Source organism: Arvicola amphibius, chromosome 3, assembly GCF_903992535.2.
Source record: "Arvicola amphibius chromosome 3, mArvAmp1.2, whole genome shotgun sequence".
NCBI lineage: Eukaryota > Metazoa > Chordata > Mammalia > Rodentia > Cricetidae > Arvicola > Arvicola amphibius.
Genome location: NC_052049.1, coordinates 71,544,703 through 71,566,923, shown reverse-complemented (window position 1 = coordinate 71,566,923; position 22,221 = coordinate 71,544,703). Strand labels below are relative to the sequence as shown.

At 39.6% G+C, this 22,221-nt stretch overlaps 1 protein-coding gene across 1 annotated transcript in view; it reads left to right on the top strand.

Annotated features, from left to right (window-relative positions):
• Positions 1-1,260: 1,260 nt before the first annotated feature.
• Positions 1,261-22,221, top strand: part of Pcsk1 (proprotein convertase subtilisin/kexin type 1) — a 37,891-nt gene continuing 16,930 nt past the window's right edge. Inside the window, exons 1-6 of the mRNA XM_038322105.1 lie at positions 1,261-1,440; positions 4,351-4,455; positions 7,622-7,732; positions 11,070-11,216; positions 12,448-12,524; positions 19,294-19,382. Of these exons, the coding sequence (XP_038178033.1) occupies positions 1,261-1,440; positions 4,351-4,455; positions 7,622-7,732; positions 11,070-11,216; positions 12,448-12,524; positions 19,294-19,382 (709 nt within the window). The remainder of the gene's footprint in view (positions 1,441-4,350; positions 4,456-7,621; positions 7,733-11,069; positions 11,217-12,447; positions 12,525-19,293; positions 19,383-22,221) is intronic.

Below are 22,221 nucleotides of genomic sequence, written 5' to 3'. Positions count from 1 at the left end.
CGCCAGTTCAATCCCTCGGAATCCAGATTGATTCTGTCAGGGAAGCCAGAATGCTGTCTAGCAGGTGAGCGTGGATACGTTCTCTTATTTTCTTTTTAAGGAAAAGATGTTTTTCACAAAGTTACATGGAGTATTTAATATGAAAGCTGTGAAACAGCTCAGGTCAGTGCCCAAATTGGAATCTCCAGTGAGGGAAAATAGGAAAGTTCTGGGGTAATGAACTTATTCCTCCCTTTTCTGAGTCGATACGAAAGCCTTTGGGGTCCTGAACCTCCTTATTGAAAATAAGACATTTTTTTTTCTATTTTGAAAACTCATGATGCTAATTCATCTCCCTCCCTTAGTCCCTCCAGTCCAGTGAAGGCAGAAATGGAAAGATAGCCAGCCTACCTCTGTAAATACTGCACTGATGATGGCGCTGGGCTCCAAATGATCTGTGTAGAATTTTAGGCATTACTTTAGCGGTGCTCGGGAAAAGAGAGATGGAATTGCAAATAATATAAAACATACTTTGAAAACGTTTCAACACCGTCTTGAAGCCCTCATTTTCTTAGGTGATGTGGGGTAGAAAGGAACGCAGCAGGTAGCTTCCCTACTCTGCTTCTAGCTTCTGTCACATTTGAAAAATCTAAGCACGAGTCCTGGTTTTGTCTGTTTGTTTTATAGCAATGCTGATACTCAAGGGCGATTAGAATTCTAGCTTCACTCTCTGCCCCCCAGGCACATAGGAGACAATAAAGTAACACAGAGAAAATAGATTGGGGGTGGTGGTGCACTTCCTGTCTTAGGATCTTGGTAATTCAAACGGGGCGCTTCTGTTTGAAGAATGGAGATGTTTCTCATAGCTACAGTATTTATGGGCAAACAGCAAAATTGATTGATTCCACTAAACAGTTCTTTCCTTTTTTTCACCCTTCCCTGCTTATTTTAGTCGTTTCTCCACCCCGCAGGGAATACCATCTATTTCTCAGTCCAGGTAGAGCTGACGTCAAGAGATGGCTTTCGTAGATTTGACGTGTAAACACTCATTTCCATTCTGGTTGGGGAGGCTGAGGCTCCACTCTGCCAGGAGACTGAAGCGCTTCAGTGAGCGCTTGCCGCCGCCCAGCCTCTCCCAGCGCGCCTCGTAGCTCCAGCAGAGCAACCCGAAGCCTGGAGTGTTTCAGCGCTGCAGGGTGAAAAGGTCGAGTCTAGCTGGTGTTTCTCTTGTCTCGCTTTTCTCTCAGCCCTCTTGCTTGTGTGAGAACAAGTGTGTGAGCCATGGAGCAAAGAGGTTGGTCTCTGCAGTGTGCTGCTTTCGCTCTCTTTTGCGCTTGGTGTGCACTGAACAACGTAAAAGCCAAAAGGCAGTTTGTCAATGAATGGGCGGCGGAGATCCCCGGAGGGCCGGAGGCTGCCTCTGCCATCGCCGAGGAGCTGGGCTATGACCTCTTGGGTCAGGTAAGAGTTTCCACTTTCGAGAAACTTTCTGGAGCTTGAGGACACTGGTGTGGCTGGAGTACAGTCTCCCGAGTGGGAACCCCAGATTGACTGCACTGCTCTCAGTGTCACAAGCAGCTAGGAGCACCCCTTTTGCTCCCGTACCCCCTGGGCTCTTTCAGAGGGAAAATGCTTGCATTATTTATTGTTTGGGCTGGGCGCCGCCAAGCAAAAGGAAACTGCGGCAGCTCAGCAGACCCTGATCTCTCCGCTGTCCGCTCTATACTTGAAACCGGCACCCACAGGTTTGAAAAAAAAATCCTTCGTGTTTTTTCGGGGAACTTGAGGTGTACACAGGCTTTAGCCTACCTTGGGAGAGCTAGTGAGGTTGGCCCCACTGGGACGCCGACCGCCTGCGTCCAGAGTCGGCGATTTCCTCCTTTCAATATGGCAGCGCCAGCTCCCAGTCCTGAAGCCAGGGGCCAGACAGGCTTGGAGATGCCCGGCGTGCTGGGGAGCGCCCAGAGCTCTCAGAGAGCGTCAACTGCTGGGACTGGGGACCGCTGGTGGCGGTGGTGCTGAGTGGTGAGGGAAGCTGGAAGGGAACGAGGTAAAGGAAGACATCTGAGTGTAGCTTATGGGAGAGTTCAGGGTTTTCACCGACAACTACAGTCCAAGCTTCCTAACTTTGTATGACCAATGTCTCAGCAGGGTCTAGCTGGGAAAAAAAAAAAAAAATCTCTCTCTGTCTTGTTCCTTGGCCAAGTGCAAAATCAATTCCTAGGGGTATCAGATTATTAGATAAACTGATGTGTGTCCAAGAGTGTGTTCAACTAACAGACAGGTGGGGAGGGGCATGCAGAATCATTAAGAGCAAGCCTGCTTGGCAGAGCTATCCCACAGGGGAATCCAGAGGGTGTAATTTCTAATCTGAGCTTTCATTTTCCTTGAAGTAGAGTAAAACCCTGGACCCATGCCACAGAAACTGTCCACAGTTAAGCGAGGGAGGAGGAAGTTGTAAAACATTTTGGCGCGTTTTCTATTTTGGGGGTGGTGATTGAAACTCTGAAGTCACAGATGAGTAATCTGCGTGGGCGGTGTCAATTCCATGCATCAAATCCACTAGGAAATAAGCCTTCTCTAGCCAGAGGCTCATTCTCTAATTTTGTGAGGCAAATGGTCTTTGAAAGGCCCAGCATGAAACTCAATAAATTCCCAGAGCTGTTTTGAACAATCCTTTAGGGACTGGGAACTAAAAAGGAGTAAAAGACATGTTCTCAATGGAATTCACAATTCTCAATGGAATTCTAGAGGACAGTGGATTAGGAATAAATAACTACACCTGAATGCAATTTGTGTAAGAGAAGTTGTAGTTGGTGGCTTTTAATGCAGCATTTTTTTGATGGAAGGGAGAAAAGGCCAAAAGGGAATTTGGGAAGCAGAAAAGCAAACTACTGAAAATATCTATTACACAGTGTTGAAAACAAGAGTCAGAGGCTGCCAGGAGAGCAGGGTGAGACTGGAGAAACACTCCAGCATAGAAAACAGCTCGTGGGGAAACAGACACAAGCAACTTCAACATAACTTTGTTGATTGTGTACAGTTCTTGATGGTTGGGAACCAAAAAAATAAAAAATAGTATCAGATGGAATTATCCTGGTACGTACTGTACACAGAGTGGAAATTTGTCGTCCTAGGGTGGTGGAGGTAGTATATAGTTGAAAGCTTGGTAGTTGTGGGTAGGAAAAGAGGAAACAAACAAAAAACTATGAAACTCTTTTTGGCGCTCCCTCACACATGAGCCCAGACACACATCCAAACCTAGGCCACTCTGTTTGAAAATAATTTTTCAAATTAAACTAGCTTCCTTCTGGTTGTTTTTAGTTTAAAAATGGTGTATTCAATAGCAAAATTTCAGAAAATCATAACTTGTTTTTCTGGTTCTGCTTACATGCCATTTTGTTCAACATTTCTAAAACCATACTAATTTAAGACAAATAGCATTACAGCCTCATGATAAAGCTAGGAATAGTAGAGACAAAAAGCTGAGCTAGTTGACAATAGGAACAGCTCTAAGCAGCCCTGGCCTTTTCTTGTGGCTTTTGATATCTCCTCCCAATTACGTCTACAGCTCACAGTGTATTCACTGCCCAAGGCTCTGCTTTGTAACTAAGCCTTGACATATCTACTAAAAGCAATTCTCTGGATGATGAGAGCTACATAAAAAACACACATACTTCTTTTGAAACAACATAGCAATTGTTTGTGTCTTAATTTAAACTAATCAGGCATCTAAAGGATTTAGTCAATTTACATTTTCTTCTGGTTTATAGGAAAGAACATTAGCTCAAAGAATATTAAACATAGTTCTAAATGACCCAGAAGGTATTAATAGTTACTAAAGAAGTACAAAGATCCTGAGGTGGGGCATCTGTCTTAAATATAGCACACTTCTGAAAGCACTGAACCAATGAAAAAATGAATCACCAATAATGGCTGGTAACATTTATCATAATTGATCCAAACTCTTTACCTACAATATCTTGTTTTAACTGAATGTGACAATAATCACTTAAAAACCCTAAGGAGTTATATTGTGTTCCACAAATAATTGTTTTCTGACAGGGTATATTTGTTTAAATGGGCATGTTTGGAGAAATATCTACATATGCATATTTTCATCAAAAAATACCACATTATGCCTCTAAAATAAAAAGTGTCCCTATTGCTATGTGAAACGGGAGCATCTCTGTTCTTGAATACTGAAGGCCATCTAAAACTTCTGTGACTTTCTCATGAAGAAAAAGTTAACTTCAGTAGGTCTAATAAAAAATATTTTTGTTAATAAAAGCCAACTGTGGTAGTTGATTTTGAACTAGTCTGTGTATACATTCTGAAAAGAGTGGACTGTTATTTTGATTTTTTTAATAGATTGGATCACTTGAAAATCACTACTTATTCAAACACAAAAATCATCCTCGAAGGTCTCGAAGAAGTGCTCTTCATATCACTAAGAGGTTATCTGATGATGATCGTGTAAGTGTTCATTCATCTTCAACCTCACATTCTGACCAACTCCCAACAGGAACAAAAGCACTTTACCTTTGATCCTTTTGTATTGTGGTCATGATTGCTTCTCTATATTGTTTGTTATTTCTTTCTGTGGAATTATATTTGCTCATAATACTTTTGTATTGGATTAAGATAATGAACATTAATTTTATACATATGCTTACTTAGTTATATATAATGTGTATTTATATATCTAGAGTCAAGTTTTGAGTGCTGAAAATCAAGGGAAAAAATTAATGAAATAATCGACACTGTAATCAGCCATTTTATATAGTGTGTGGCAAATATGAAACGCTCCTTGTTGAAATCCTTAAATCAGAAAATGTAAAGATCATTTTAATATGAGCCAAAGAAATGTGTGAATCTAGTTTTCAGCAACAATTCAATATAACTGAAAAGCATTTTACCATTTTTACGGTTAAAATATATTAGTGTTTATGAGAAAGCTTCTAATCTGTTTCTTCACACAGTAAGTGTTTCCAAGCATGTTTTGTATGTTTTTTGATCCAAATCATCAGTTTCAGTTCTTTTCATCCTTGTTTGTATACCAAGACATAATTACTTGGCAACAGCAAGGAATGTCTAGGATCAATATAGATAGTGGGAGGACAATTTAAATGTATATTTAATTATACCTGTTGGTTTGGGGATCTGATTTCAAGGTCAGAAGTCATGCTAATAGAAAAGACTGAATGAGTCCTTTAAGGAAATACAGATGCACAAAGTTGCCTTCTCTTCTGTCCCTGGTGTTCCTAAAGAAAACCATGCTGGTTAGCCTAATGTCTGTGTACATGACTAAAGTTTCTTAGGACACCCTGCATGCTACTGTGAGAAATACAGAGTCTTGTCTTAGCTTTGGGAGGGAGGAGAAGGTAAATGACAGAAAGGTGGCAGTGACATAGTTATTGAAAGTACATGGAATATAGGAATCCTGTGAATTATATTGTGGTTTGGTTTGCTCCTTTATTAATTTTTTTAAAATAAGAAAACAAATTACGAAGAGAAAAAATTATTGGGCCTTGGACTGCAGGGCTCAAAAGCGATAGAATGCCCCACACTGATGCTGCTTTATCAGGACCAAGGGCCACAATCCCACAGCTCATGTCAGCCCATTGCTAATTCTTTGTGTCAAAGTATGGCTAGATGTGGAAGACCAAACTGGAAGCCAGCAACCTTATTTAAAGTTTTTCTTGTCTAGTGAGATTTTTTTCTTATGCCTCATACCAAAGTAGATGGCTTGTAAAAAACGGAACAGGTTCCAGTACCCTGACAAGGCTGGCTTGGTCCTTGGACCAGGCAGGAAAAAGAATTCCTTCTCTTTCTAAATACATTCCCAACATGATAGATGAGGAAGTCAATTGAAATCCTTTTTCATCTTCATCAAAGAAGCTGGACAGTGTCGAGTGTCACAGTGTATCTCATTCAAACAGATGGCTTAATTCTTCTCTTCAGTTATTGTCTCAATGATTTAGGGGAAAATCCCAAGACTTATAACAAATGATTAATAATTATTCCTTAATAAAAGTTCATTAAAAAGGAATTAATCCCATGAAAAGTTAACCTCAGGATAATTTTAGTTTAGGAACTACCTTGGAGTCACAGATGCTTGCAGTGGATAAGATGGTATTTAGTATCTTGGCGGATCCGAAGTATTATTTACAATGAAGTTCAGGATACCTATCATACACATGATAAGAAGGCACTGCCGATATTCTCTAGTCTATTTAGTCTGCTCTTCTAGAGAATAAAATGTAATTCTATTTTATGACATTAATCATAGCATGGTTTGCTACAACTGGATGTTTATCTAATAAGATGGCAAAGAGGTTCTTCTCATATGTTATTCTTAAAAATTGCTCTTGATTTTCACTTTGCTGCTCCTTTTTAATTGGAGAAATATTCGTTCAAATAAACACCGTGTCATGTGTCATGATGCCTATTTTTACAGACTGATGAATTTTCTAACTTTACGTCATCCCCTCCCACAAAGATTTCTATGTATTTTCTTGCTGCCAGCTCCCAAGGGCAAAGCTGGACTACAGGCAATGGATTCTGAGCAGCATGGTATTTAAGCCAACATGATAGCATTTGAAAATACAAGTGCTTTAAAATAAATTAGACAGACTAATTGCTGGCTCTCCACTTCCTTCCAGGCTTTGGATTGGCTTGTAATATATTTTCTAATTGAAAATTCAAGACATTCCTAGTGGATGTCTTTGGCCTTCAGCTGGAAATTATTTTTCAGTTTTTATTTTTGGATTTGACCCATGGAAACTCTCATTTTAAACATGTGCCAACTGACAGTGGACTGTCATTACAAACACAACAGAAAAATTGTGCTTAGAGTCGGAAAGAGTCATATTTCTCAACTAAATAAGAATACAGCCTTACTCATGATAATAACTACAAGACTGCCCTGCATTCTCTTAAGCATAATATGATTAGGCCAGAGATGTAGGCCAGGTAATTTATATAATGTCAGATCAGTTTGCATAATGCATGAGGCTAAATTAATGACAGGTGTGTCTGTTCAGTAATGCTCATTGATCACCTCAGGTCTTGAATCTGTTTCTCATATTAAATACTCCTAGGTAGGAAGCAAAAACATAGGGGAGCCAAGGTTTCAGATTTGCACACAGCTCCATTCTTATGTAACACTGTAACTTTTACCTTTGGATATGAAGAGAGAAATGAGGCAGCAAGAGTGTTCCAGCAATAGTCCCAGAGGACCCTGGGCTTATTCACTCATTCTGTGAAAATGAGCAAATTTTCAGCCTCAGAGGCCTGGAACCTAGGTGTGGAAATGTGTCTTGTGGCCTGGTTTCTGATGACAGCAGCCTGTGCTTCTGTTCCCAATGTCAACACATTGTAAATAATCTGAGGGCCTCACTCCTTTGCTTACTGCTTCTCCTACCCTTGGAGCGGACTCCTCATTGTAATGGAGGGAACCCTTGTCTCCTCAGTGGGCAATCTTTCCTTATTCTCCCTGGGTTGGGAGATTGAGTTGTGGTCAGGCAAAAACATCACTGAACTATGTAAGTTTTTGTGGGAGGGTCTTGCAGGTAGAGAGAAGATGATTATACCAAGGAGCAAGCTTGATTTCGATTTCTTACCATAAATATATTTGTAGGTGATATGGGCTGAACAACAGTATCAAAAAGAGAGAAGCAAGCGTTCAGTTAAAAAAGACTCAGCATTGAATCTGTTTAATGATCCAATGTGGAATCAGCAGTGGTACCTGGTAAGTACTGTCAGGGCTGTCTAGGTTCTTAGACTTCCTCATCATTCACATGGTGGATCTGTCTGAGTTTTTAACTGTACTACTCGAGGTTTCTAAAGGAACAGAACCTACAGAATACATCTATATCTATCTATCATCTAGCTATATGTCTATATATAGATTTATAGAAAGGGATTTATTGGAATGGCTTATGAGCTGTGGTCCAGATAGTTCAAAAATGACTGTCTAGCAACAGAAGATCCAAGGATTCAGTAGTTGTTCAGTCCATAGGGTTGGACTGAACGTGCCAGGGAAGGAATGAGCTTGCTAGTAAGAGCAAGCAGGCAATGGGACAGCCAGCTTCCTTCTTTCATTCTTCTATGTCCTTTATATAGGGTGACAGCAGAAGATGTGATCCAGATTAAAGGTGGATCTTCCCACCCTAAAAGATCTGGATTAAAAGTGGGTCTTTCCACTTTAAATGACTTAATTAAGCAACAGTCAGTCACAAGTGTGCTCAGCCATTTGGGTTTTGATTAATTTCAAATGTAGTCAGTTGACAGCTAAGAATAGCCATCACAATATTCAATACAGAATTTGGGAGAAAGTTATGCCTGTAGAAAGCAGGGCTGATAAAACTTCATGACATGGACCTTTTGTTTTGCTGAATGAGTGCCTAAAACAAATCTATCTGTTAGTGCTTCTTGACTTTGTGTCTTCTTAAGTGGAACTGGTATAAATGCAGAAGAATCAGGTCCTTGCAGGAAAGAATTTCCAGAAAGACCTGGCATGATAAGATCACTGTGATAGAATTTACTCTAAAGAATGCTCTAAGTCACTTGTAGGCCATAGTCAACACAATATGCAGTCCAAATGGACAGTTCTTAGACACACTTCAGACAAGAATCTCTGAATGAGGCAAAAACTTACAAATACCTAGCCTTACAAATCATTGTTCCTTTACGATGTACCAAGCCTTGATATGTGGACATGGATTCAAGGTGTTCTGTTTGTTGAGGTGTCAAGCCTTTAGTAGGCTGCTATAGTAGGTTCTATAGTAGGCTGGTAACAGAAGAGATTTGTTGCTGGCAATAGAATTAAGGTAATTTTCACAACTATAGACTGAGGTTTTTGTTCATATATTAGATAGCGAAGGCCATTAGTTCCTCATGTGATTCTTTTAAATTAAGCAATACTTACTGATTCCAGCAGAAGACACTTGTCCACTAACACTTAGTGTATATTGACTATTTTAAAGAAATCAAAGTTCTATTCTACATGTTTGATATCACTAACTTATTTTCTCTCACAACTACCTTATGTTGTAAAGATGGAATTACTAATTACAACCATTTCACTGATGAAGAAACAGACATTGTCAAGTTGAATAATTTATTTAAATTGTGTGGCCACTGGTGGCTAGGCCATAATCCATGGTTACGGAGGACATATTCCTTCTTTTTTTAAAACCCGTTTCTCATATATTACATCCTTACCACAGTTTCCACTCCCTCCTCTCTTCCCAGCCCTTCCCTTCCACTTGCCCTCTTCTCCAAATCCATTCCTCTGTTTCCCTTTCGAAAAGGGCAGGCCAGAAGCTATATTCTTTTTAAAATTAATTAACTAACTAATTATTTAATCTCTATATCAAGACCATAGTTCTCCCTTCCTTCCCTCCTCCCAGTCCCTTTCCCTACCTCCCCCTGCTACCCCTACCTCTCATCCAATCCTCCTCAGTTTCTATTCAGAAAAGGGCAGGCCTCCCATAGATTTCAACAGAACATGGCATATCAAGGTGCAGCAAGAATAAGCACATCTTCTCATATTAAGGCTGGACAAGGCAACCCAGGATGAGGAATAGGTTCCCGAAAGCCAGCAGAAGAGTCCCAGAGAGCCATTGTTATGAGGGTCTTTCCACAAGAAGACCAAGCCATACAACTGTAACTTATATGCAGAGGGCCTAGGTTAGTCCCAGGCAGGCTCCCTGGTTGTGGATTCAGTCTCTGTGAGTTACTATGAGCCCAGGTTAGTTGATTCTGTGGGTTTTCTTGTGATATCCTTGACACCTTTGGCTCCTACAATCCTTTTTAACCCACCCCTTGGAGGATTCCCTGAGCTCAGCCTAATGTTTGGCTGTGGGTCTCTGTATCTGTTTCCACCAGTTGCTGGATGAAGCCTCTCTTATGACAACTGAGCTAGGCACCAATGCATGAATATAGCAGAGTATTGTTAAGTATCATTACTCAATGATTTATTTATTTATTTATACCATGTTTGGTTTTATCCTAGGTCTCTAGGCCACTCAGTCTCTAGGTCCTGGTGCTCCAGGCCGTGTCAGGAATGGGCTCCCTCTCATAACATGGGTCTCAGACTGGATCAGTCATTGGTTTGCCACTCCCACAATTTCTGGACCACCTTTACCCTAGCACATCTTGTAGGCAGGACAAATTGTAAGTCAAAGGTTATGTGGGCTGAGTTGGTGTCCCATTCTCTCCACTAGAAGTCTTGAGAGGCTATATTCTTAGCAACTATACACTATAATTACTTTTGCAACTCACCTTTTCTACCCCTGGCTAATCAAAAGGTTAGATATTTCTAACTCTTGTGATTCAACCTCAGAATCACCTAGTGACCCTTCTTCTACTACATATTTGTAGGGAACATCCATGGGTAGCACTGACACAAGGGGATAGCCCATCCATGGACTTTTCTTGTGGTTACTTACACACTGCTTGCTGACTTTAACACGAGGTACCTGACACTCACATACTGAAGTTGCACATGCTTAGAAACGAGATTATATCGGTACTGCCTTGTTTCCTAGCTCTTCTATACAGTCATATACTCTGTAAATATCAGGGAAATTACCTGAAAAGAAAAGAAAGTAGTCCCTAAATTATATATACAAAGACAAAGGCTACTAAATAGTGATTTCAAGTGAGACTACTGTGTCATAGGCATTCCAGATGCTTAGTTTCCTCTTGGGAGAATATTTTGACCACAACCTTACATGATGTGGCAAGGAAGGCTCAGGACTTTGGAGAGATGAAAATATATATCATAAAGCAAAACTTCAGCATGAGGAAAGCTTGTGCTTATTAATGTAAATGGGGAAAAGGCAGAATATGTGTAGTTCGGATGTCAAAGATAATTCATCTCTTATGTTTTCTTTTTAAATTAGGACAATTAGAATAGCAGCATAAATGGGTTACTTGGCTTGTACTCTCAACTTTGTGTTTTCATTTTACCCAATAGCCTTCTCTTTGTTACCCAAAGATAAAGAAAAAATGGACTTAAGTTCCTGATTAAGTAAGAAAAGCCATAATTTTACCAATGTTTCTTTGTTTTTCTTCACTAGCAAGACACCAGGATGACTGCAGCTCTGCCCAAACTAGATCTCCATGTGATACCCGTTTGGCAAAAGGGCATTACAGGCAAAGGAGTAGTTATTACTGTACTGGATGATGGCTTGGAGTGGAATCACACAGACATATATGCCAATTATGTGAGTCTGAGATGTCCTAATGTTTATCACTTAGGGGGTCAACTGTGCAGACATAAAGGGCTTTTCTTCCCTTGGAGAGAGGTGGACTGCCGGAGTGTCAGCCTCTGGGCCCTGCTCTCTGCCTGTACCAGAAGGCATAAGAAGAGTCCAGTGAAGGGAAAAACAACTCCTAACAACCTGTGTTAGGAAGAGAGATGAGGGGTGCTCACATCAATGGAACTGTGGAAACAATGGAAAACCTTCATATCATGAGCCATTTAGAGCAGTAAAGCTATCAGCTTGCTGCTTGATATCATTTTATTGGTGTTTTTTTTCAAATGTCTTATGGGTTGTTTTGAAAATGTCTTATGGGTTAGTATCCCTTTTTATATGAATGTAATTCCCACTATGCAAAAGCAAGGTAAGTGCCACAATAAAAATATGAAGTCAAGAAAGAAAGAGTTTACTACAAGTGGGAAGTTAATGATGTTTCTAATAAAACATCAACTCCAATTACTGATCTATTGCCTTTAGAACAGGATGGTGAATATCTCACCTATCAAATTATCCTCTATCATTCGCTTGTCCTTTTCACCAATCCAAAACCACCCAGCCATAATTCAAAACTAAACAGCAAAGGAAAGGGACTGTAGAGAAGAGACCTAAAAAATAGACCAGAATAGAAATCATGAATTTTTAAAAGACAGGCATACTAATAGTAGTAATGGATCTAAGTCAGATGCATGCCTAAAAGCAACAGTAAGATTGGAAAAGAAAACACACAAGTTAAACTTTTTTGAGTTTCAAGTAAATTTTCAGTAATTAAATTTCATGATTTCTTAGTGTGCATAAGAAGGCTGAGGGAAAGCAATATAGAAGTCAACTTACCCCACAGCCATCTTTTTGCACCTTGCTTATGAAGGGATGCAAGTTGCCACATCAGTAATTAGCTCTGTGGCCTTAATAAGTCACCCAACTTCTCTGGGCCTCACGGTTTCTGAAAAATGAGACAGCTGAACCCATGGATTGCTGGTTTGTACAGCTTTCTGAGCATCTGTGGAATATGAGTTTGGTACATTCACTGAGTGTTGGGTGCCTTGCTCATCACTGCTGCCGGTTTGTGGGTATAATACATGCTAAGTCAGGCTAGAGGCTCTGAAATCCACTCTTTGGAGCTATCTGCCAGGATAGAAAAAGCTCAAGAAATGCTGCTTTTTATGACACTATGTTGTTATTTCCATTGTCTCTTTAGGATCCAGAGGCTAGCTATGATTTTAATGATAATGATCATGATCCATTTCCCCGATACGATCTCACAAATGAAAACAAGTGAGTAAACATGCATTTTGGAGGACTAAAGTATATACACTGCTTTTTTCCTTGTTTCGGATACTTATGCTATAAATGTGGACCTATTTCAAGTCTTAGTAAATTCTGCTACATACTCTATGTACCATATTTCATTGCTTTTAAAGCAGAAACAAAAACCTGTTTTCATATTCCTTTTAGTTTATAGAAGCATATTTAGTTAATTTTTTATTTTATAAAACTGTCATTTTTATATCATGAAATTACCCCTTAAATACAAGTGAATATTTGTAAATTACAAAGAATGTTAGGAATGTTATGGATGTAAACTGTGTGCCTTCCTTCTCCCTTCATGCTTGATATTAATTATGAGAAAGAAACATAAAGAAATATACACAGATAAATACCAACACCGAACAACTTTCCATGCTAGTAACAATCATGCTTTCTAATCTAGTTCCATCAGAAAGTCATAGTCAGACAACAGATAAAGGAACTCGGGTATAGTCTGTTTCTTACATCTGGCTCAGTCTCTAAGATGTTGAAGCAGCTGGGAACCTTCCAAGGAAGAAAAAGGAGAGAGTCTCTGTCTCTTAGACTAACAGTTTTCCTTTGGAGTCTCACAGTATAAGGGAAACCAAGAACTAGTGAGTCCTTCCAAAGCTAGATGCCACAGAATGATTCAGAAGCCAAAGACTTTAGTACCCTCTCCCAACTCAAGAGGAACTTTATCCTAGAGACCTACAGTCTCAAAGTATCTATACCCATGTGAGCACTCACCTTTTATCATATTGATATTTCTTACAGGCTTCAAGGAGACATTCAAACTTTATATCTTTTCCACATAGAAGAGACTTTCACCCAAAGAGATGAAATTGGGGTTAAATTGAGGCTTGTTACTGTGAGGCTAGAAACCATATTGACGGCTGTTGGTAGGTGAAGCATTCTACATGAAACATGAAGCGGTTCTTTCTCCTCTGGGGCCTGAATGACTTGGGTAGTAATTTTAACTTAAAATTATTTTTCCTTTGGCTTCCCTAAGGAACACATGTCCTGTCTGCCTTCCTGAGACCCTTCTGGTACACTTCCTTCGTGTAAGGAGCCCCAACTCACAACATATCCCTTTCTACCCCAACCTTACATTCTGTGAGAGCTCATTCTTGCTTTATCATTTTCTAGGAAACCTAGACTCTCTCCCACCTCCACTCCATTCACTCTAACCAGCTCTATGCATCCTCATTATTTGTACTTGGATACCTAATTCCTTCTCTAGGCAGACATCAAATTCAAGCAATAAACCACATCCATCCCCACTCCCTAAGGACCACCCTGTTGGGGGAGGCTGCTTGTTTGTTCCTGGCTGCCCAGACTGTGAGATAATCACTCAGACATATTAATTAAATAACTGCTTGGCCTATTAGCTCAGGCTTCTTATTGGCTAGTTTTTACATCTTAATTTAACCCATTTCTATTAATCTTTGTATCACCACGTGGCTGTGGTTTACTGGCAAGGTTTCAACTGGCAGCACACATCTTTCCCCTCTGGTGGCTACATGGCATCCCCCTGACTCTACCTTCTTCCTCCTAGCATTTAGTTCAGTCTTCCCCGCCTAGTCTATTCTACCATATCACAGGCCAAAACAGCTTCTTTATTCATTAACCAATAAAAGCAATACATATAAAGAAGAACTTTCCACACTACCACCCCTTTCCAAGAGGGGCACTTAACACACATTAGCAACTCCACTCACCCCTGAGCTGAGCATCTTCCACATGTCTTAGACCTGCCTTCTACTCCCATACCTCCTTTTCAGGTAGTGATCCCAGACATGCATTGCCAACTCCATCAGCACCAACTACCCAAGAGAAAGACCTGACAATCTCCTCCAGACCCCTAAGGATTGATTGAAAATTCTATAAATTTATTTCTAGGCTACTGAGCCAGGACTGCCCCTGCCAGCCCACCTCCAGAATAGTACACACCAAAAACAAAGACTGAACATATAGGCTTTACCTCAAATTCCAGTGCTTGTTTCTTCCTTGAAGAAAAGGGAAGGGGTTTGAGTAAATTCAGAACATTCCAATAACAATACAGGGGAAAACTAGTGGAGTCTCCTTGGAGGAAAGTGGGAATATCTTGAATGAGAATGACAACTGAGCTCATGAACAAGTTTTTAGAAACACTTCTCAGTTGGGACAGTCAGAAACAATGGGAATACAAGTTCTTTTTAGAACACTAGGCCAATGCCATGTGGTATTTGCCCAGCTGTAAGTTTTATCTCTGCCAATTACTAACATGGAGTTGGAGTAATTCATGGGGAAATAACTCACTTCTCAAATGGGTAGTAAATACTTGAGAACAGTCACAACCTTATTAAAATTGTATAAAAATAGCTTTCATTGCACCCCTGGTTAAAACTAAGAACAATCTCCCTGTGGCCAAATGATGAGTCTTGGAGACTTAGTGAGAGAGCAGGCAGTATACCTCCATCCTTTGTAGAGTTTTGGGTCTGGCTATATGGTTCAATATGGTTGATAACTTGTGTAATGGTACTCTACCATTTCTTTGATTATGAGAAAGACCCAGACCTTTTATGAGTCATTATATGCATTACTGTAACAAATAAACTTAAGTCACCTTAAAAAAAAGAAAGGTTTCTCTTGACTTACAGTTTTAGAGGGTTCAGTCCATATTCGGTTGTCTCTGCTGCTCTTTGGACTTGCGGTGAGATAGTATATCACTGTGGTGGAATAAGCTGCTCACCTCACAGCAACAGGAAGAAACCAGAGAGGAAGAGCCCAGCACCTCACAATCAACTTTTTAGAATATGTCCCTGTTTATATACATTTTATCTATTATGTGTTTCAGTACCTTCCAATAGGGCTAAGGTAGAGACCAAGCCCTTGGCACAAGTGCATTTGGGAAACATTCCACATAAAAATGTAGCCAACCTTCTTTCTTTCTTGTTACCCTCATAGTGAGTTTCAAAGTCCCATATAGTATTGTTTATGCTTATCTTGAAAACCCTGTGTTTCCAGAGCATTGCCCACCATGGGCCTTCCACATAGTGTAAAGTTAACATGCCATCTGTACAACAATTAGTCTCAGTTCTTCTACTTCTACTTCTAGTTGACTCAACCAAGTTAGGTGATTTTGTGTTTAAATTTCAACATCTTTTGAAAATGAATGTTTTGAATAACTTTTACTATGGAGACTAAGCAGATATGTATATATTTATATGCATATTTATAGAATTTATAGAATTTTAATACAGAAATGTAAATAATTATTTACTAACATGATAAGGACAATGGTATTTGTATTGAGAGTGATGGTGGTTTCTCATTTAGAAAATGAGATGGACTGAATTTCATTAAAAATCAGCATAGCAAGAACAGCATCATTTGATATGAGCATAAGGAGAAACATATTTTGGGTTATTTCAGCCAATTCAAAATCTGTATTTGAAAATAAGATAGGAATATTTCTCAGAGCACTCTTGATTATCACTCAGAATGATAGTATTCCTATCACTTTTCAAAAGCTATAATCCAAAAGTAGTTACTTCTCACACACTGTCAGACATAACATTCTTTAGGAATAAGTGGCCTGCACAGCAATGGGTTCCAAATTCCATGAGTACTCTTTAATCCATCCCTCTCACTGCTCTTCATAATTACTACGTAAGAGCCACATAGAGCCACATATGAATGCCCTCTGCCAATCAGAAGAGGAATCACCAAACAATAAATCTTAAAATTTTAGGTGGCTCTTACTGTTAAGCTGGCATAAACCTGTATTCAGTATTTCAACACCAATTATCCAATACGTTTCCAGTTAAATAATATCAAAAGAATGTTATAAGGTTAAATAATATCAAAAGAATGTTATAAGCAAAATAATAGTCATTACCTTTATAAAAATTTTTAATTAGTTTTTTTTGGGGGGTGTCATTCCCCAGGTTCCATCCCGTTGTTTTGTTTTTTTTTTAATTTTTTTTATTTATATTTTTTTATTAAAGATTTCCATCTCCTTCCCTCCTCCTCCCCCTTCCCTCCCCTCCCTTCCACCCATACCCCCACTCCACCCCTCTCCAAGACAAAGAGCCATCAGGGTTCCCTTCACTATGTTAAGTCGAAGGTCCTCCCAGCTCCCCCTAAGTCCAGGAAGGTGAGCAACCAAACTGACAAGGCTCACAGTGAGCCCGTCCATGCTGTAGAGTTCACGTTCATTGCCGTTGTCCTTGGTTTCTCAGTCCTCCTCCACTGTCAGCAACATTCAGAGAGTCCGGTTTGGTCCCCTGTTCCATCAGTCCCATTCCAACTGGACTTGGTGGTCTCCCGTTAGATCTGTCCCACCGTCTCAATGGGTAAACGCACTCCTCACGGTCCTGACTTCCTTGCTCATGATCTCCCTCCTTTTGCTCCTCATCGGGACCTTGGGAGCTCAGTCCAGTGCTAAAATGCCAGTTTCTACCACTGTTCTAAGTTAGTAGAAATTGATTGTTTGGATTTACAACTACATTTTGTTTAGATTTAAGGCCTATTCTATAAAATGTAACATATAACTGACTTTGCTAATGGGAGTCTAAGACACGATAGGTTATGTGCCTAGGAGAAAGCCCAATACTAAAGCAGCATGACAATACAAGGACTCCTAATGACATATTACTATACTCATAATAAGTACATTACTTAACCCTCATCGAGAACCTTCTTCTTGCAGTGGATGGGTGCTAATATTGCACTAGTATATATTGTAGGCAGATTGCTGTTGTAGGTCACAGTGTTTGTAGTGATGAGCTTTTCTCTTCCAGTAGTGTGCAGAGTGCCTATCAACACCATGAATACTAGTCAGTAAAGGAGTGAATGTCTAGTTGGACACTAGCTAGATTTCTCTGTGTTTGATGACATAAGTAAGTAGTGTCTTTAGCCTTTATAGGGTATTGCCATCATTGCTGTGGAAAGCAACCAACACAAATGACTAACACTCAAAAAAAAAATGTTCAGCATCCTTAACCATCAGGAAAATGTCAAACTAATTTGATATTTCATCTTACCTTCAGTCAGAATGGCTTTCCCCATGGTGTTTCAAAAAGACCTATTACTGTAGAGGTTTTCTTAAGCATATACTATATCAAAGAAATTTAAATGGAGTCATCATATATTGGGGGATAGTACTCAGCTAAACATCATATGCCATCAAGTAAAACCTTCAGTGACAGGCATAGGTTGCATCCTGTTGAATCATTGTCCTAAGGATTCCAAGATTGGCTAATGTGAGGTATCTTTATGTGTTCTGATTTATACACATTCTCTAGAAATTTTTAGGACAGCTTCAGTTACTAACTCAAAGATAAAATGTAAAATGGAAATTTCATAATCACCAGCAGATGACCTAGCTTCAGAAGTTGCAAAATGTGTTCCCCCAACATCAGCCACTGTTAAAACTGCTCCCCCACTTAGCTTCATTCTCCAGGTCCTGAGTGTCAGCAAATGTATCTCACTTACCTGCTACTTCACCCTCTAGGTTTATAAGGAAGGGTAGTATTTTCTTCCCCTAAATCAGCTCAGTGCTTAAAAGCTGCCTTGGAGAGGTAGCCATTATTCCAGAAAGAATCCCACAGAATCATTGAAAGTCTACATAACTAAGTGAGAACATACTAGCTTATAAACTGAACAAAAGAAAAACAAGGAACAACAACAACAACAAAAATCCTAAAGCAAACGTTTGTTATAACAGGCAAGTCCTATTATAAAACCAAAAAACAAAACAAAAAAACCTAGAATTCCTGTCCACTATTAGCATAAGGGGGCAGGAATACCATTTGTCAAAGGAGACCAGAAAACAATATTTGGAACTTCTGAGAAAATAATAAGCAGAACTCTCCTTGTTGGCCCAGTAACTTGAGGAATTTTATATCCTGTGCTGGGATGAATTACTACGGCCTGTGCAGTACTAGAAGTTGCTGGCTATTGTTGCCACAAAAAGGTAACCCTTCACTATTCATCTATGTTAACATATCTGTCAGTGGCTACTGTAAGTCACTAGCAGCTTCTCACCACAGCCAGCTGCTTCTGAATACAATAAACCCGGAAATGGATTCACCTCAGCATTCTTGTTGGTTATAGGCCTTCCGGAGTCAGGCTGACAGAAGAAAGCCCAATTATTTTCTCCAAAATTTTGTTACTGAGGCTTCAGTAGTAGAAGTCAGTAAGCTCTAGGGATTGGTATATTTCACTAAATATTGTGTATCACCAATTACTCTTTTTGGAAAACCAGTCTTGCTCAGGTCTCAAGCAGGTTAGAAGAAGGTCTGTCATACTTTACGAGGGCTGATTGAGAACTACTTCATCCAAGACTGTTCCTAGGATAGAAAGTGAGAAACCATTTCCCGGCCGGATGTAAGGAGCAGAAGATGTGCTGGTGGCACTGTCCCTGGGTGTTGGCTTACTCACAACAGTGTCAGAAGCTACACTGACCAGCTTCTTAACAGGCTCTCAATGCTCTGCACACAGCTCATGTGATCTTCACAACAGTCCTTTGAGGATAAGTTACTGAGCCAAGACTACTAGATTGGTTAGGGGTAGAAGCCAGACTCTGAGCTCAAATGTTTTGTCCCCAGCACCTATGTTCTTTATCTTGACAAACTTTATTTAATAACTTCTATAGGGAGAACACAAGGAAGAACGCTGAAAAAAAGCTAGTACATCTAAATACCTTGAAGTCATGTGAAAAACACAATTGTTATCTTTACTGTTTTATAAGTTTTACTCCTTTAATCTTCAGACATGGGACTAGATGTGCAGGAGAAATTGCCATGCAAGCAAACAATCACAAGTGTGGTGTTGGAGTTGCATACAATTCCAAAGTCGGAGGTAAGGTTGCCCTTTTCCTGTAGTTTGTCACTAATTTGGGGCGTGTCTTCCCACTATAAAATGAGGGGGAGAGGACTTTCTCCAACCCAAGGGCAAAATGAGTTCTTAACAAACATTATTGCAGGAGTAGAGGGTGACTTGCAAGAAAATAGTGGCCCTGAATTCCTAGGAATATGTGTGTGTGTGTGTGTGTGTGTGTGTGTGTGTGTGTGTGTGTGTATTTGCAGGAAAAATAATGGGTATGTTGAATGGCTCTCAAGTGAAATCTAATCTCTATATTATATTCTGTTTTAGGAGGATAGCTATTGAATTCTTGCTAAGAAAGCAGAAGGAATAGGTAAATTTAGGCAGATTTTTCCTGATTCTCAATTATTTGCTAATTAGTAAAGATTGTGTTAGGTTTATTGTTTTGTTTTGTTTTGTTTTTTTTGGGGGTTTTTTGTTTTTTTTTTTTTACAGACAGGGTTTCTCTGTATAATACTCCTGAATGTGCTGGAACTCACTCTGTAAACCAAGCTGGCCTTGAACTCACAGAGATCTGCCTTCCTCTACCTCTCCAGTGCTGGGATTAAAGGCGTGGGCCTCAATGTCAGGCTCAAAGACTAGTTTTTCAATGAGTTCTTAAAAATATGTTTTTATTATATGCAGTAGCCAGTGCTACCTTTTGATGCCAAGCAAAGATGACTCACTACTTGACTTATTCGGTGTAGGGCAGTGAGGACAGTTGAGGTAACTGAGGCTATTCATATAAATTAGAAGTAACAAACAAGGGGTTAATTTTAATAAGCAGAGATTGCCACCTCTGGTCTCAAAATAGAAAAAAGGGAGGTCAGAAAAATGCAGACAGAGAAAAGCATAGTCATAGAGAACTCCTGGGCAGGAGCTCTGGCTTCGCATGTGTAAAAGAAGCCGCTGTCAAGCGGGCAGGTTACAGACGAACAAGACTTTACTCACCTTCCGTGGGCACGCTCCTATGGGTGACTGCATTTGACAAAGCTACTCGGAGGCAAGAGAGCCCACTGGTAGAATCCATGTTCCAATGGAGAACAGTGGAGAACAGATCTGTCAGGATATAGGAAGGAAATAAAAACTATCTCCTTTACTTCCTATCTCAGGCTTTCACAGTTATTTAGTAAACTTTGAACTTAATTTTATTTTCAAAACATAACCACAAAGTAATCATTTGTAGAGTATGTCATTATAATAAAGTTACATTAGGATCTACATGGTTATACTTTGAATTTGGTTATAGAGTTCTTCTTAGAAACCAAATGAATATACATTGTAGCATGAATATGTCTGCATCTCTCACCAATGTAGAACACACATGCATTACTCCTGATTCTTTTAATAGTACCATCTTCAAAATTCTGTTCTAATTTAAAGAAAATGAAGGCAGGCACAGATCATGTGATCAACTGAAAAAAGAATTCAGTTTTTAAGTATCTGTAAACCAAACAGTCATAGTTTATGAAGAAATTATGTGATCCTTCATGTTTTGGAGAAGAATTGCGTCAGGTTCTTAAAGTAACCAACAGCAGCCAGTGGCAGCATTGAGCCAAAACATAAAACTTCTAATCTTAAATCTACTGTGCCTTTTCTTCACTTCTGTCTTTGATGGTTGAGTCCCAATCTGAACAACAATTTACTGTACTAGGCATCTACTGTATATCCATCAAATTTCATACAGTACGTTATAGATCATGCTCCCTGTAGAAGACAATGTAGATTTTGGTGCTATGTTTTTAGAATTTGGATTCAGGCTTACTGCTTTCAAACGGTGTAGTCTTAACGAATCCACTGTGTCTCTCAGGCTTCAGTCTGCCCACCTATAAAATACAAGAACTACAGCACCCATCTGAAATAGTAGTGGTGAAGAGATGAGTTTCTGTACGTAATGTGTGTGGAATAATGACTGCATATAACTCGAGTGTTCTGTTATCAACGCCTGCATTTTAGAGTTGATGAAAGTGAACATAGAGAGGTGGAATAGCTTCCTAAGTATCCATACAGCTATGAAATATTACAGCTAAAATATTTTTTCAAACACATTAAAGCATCTTGTTGCTGTTTTCAGACAGGGTCTGTAGCCTAGGCTGGTCTTGAACTCACTGTGCAGCCAAGGATGATCTTGTTTTATGGATCCTCTGCCTCTACCATCCAACTGCTGGGAACTGCAAATGTTACCATGCTTAGAAAAGCAATTCTCTAAAAACTGCAGGACATTCACTGATCATGGGAATTATGCATTATTCCCCTTCTGATCCATAGTAAATAATAATGTGAAGTGCACTGAATTATATTAAGCCAAAGCCAGGAAAAACCAGGTAGCTGTCTATCCTGTTCAAATTCCTTTTTCCTTTCTGTCTCTTGGATTCATGAGTCTAATGGGTGACAGGGTGTTGGAATACACAGAGAGCTCTCTCCTGATGAAAAACAATCTCCTTTAGGAGTAAAATCTGTGGCAAAGACTTCATCCTTGAGACTTTTTAGAAGAAAAGACAACATGTTCTTTAAAGAATATTTCTCAACAAGCATATAGAAAATGACCTCTGGGTTACTTTTAATCTGTGCTTAGAAACAACAGTTCTTCTCGGTGTTAGTTTCTTATTGTAGATGGATCCTCTGTGTCTGCTGTTTCCAATCAGGGTTTTTGTATGACAGTTTGGGTCATAGTCACATGGCAGTCAGAAGCAGGTGTGTTGATGGAGGCATGTTTGGTTTATTTTTCCTTCTGAAAGCTCTCTGTCATCTGTTACTTTGTTCCTATGCTACAGAAAGAGGAGACACTTTTAATGACTAGTAGCAATGGCATTTCCTGTTGTGCAAGGATGCCACT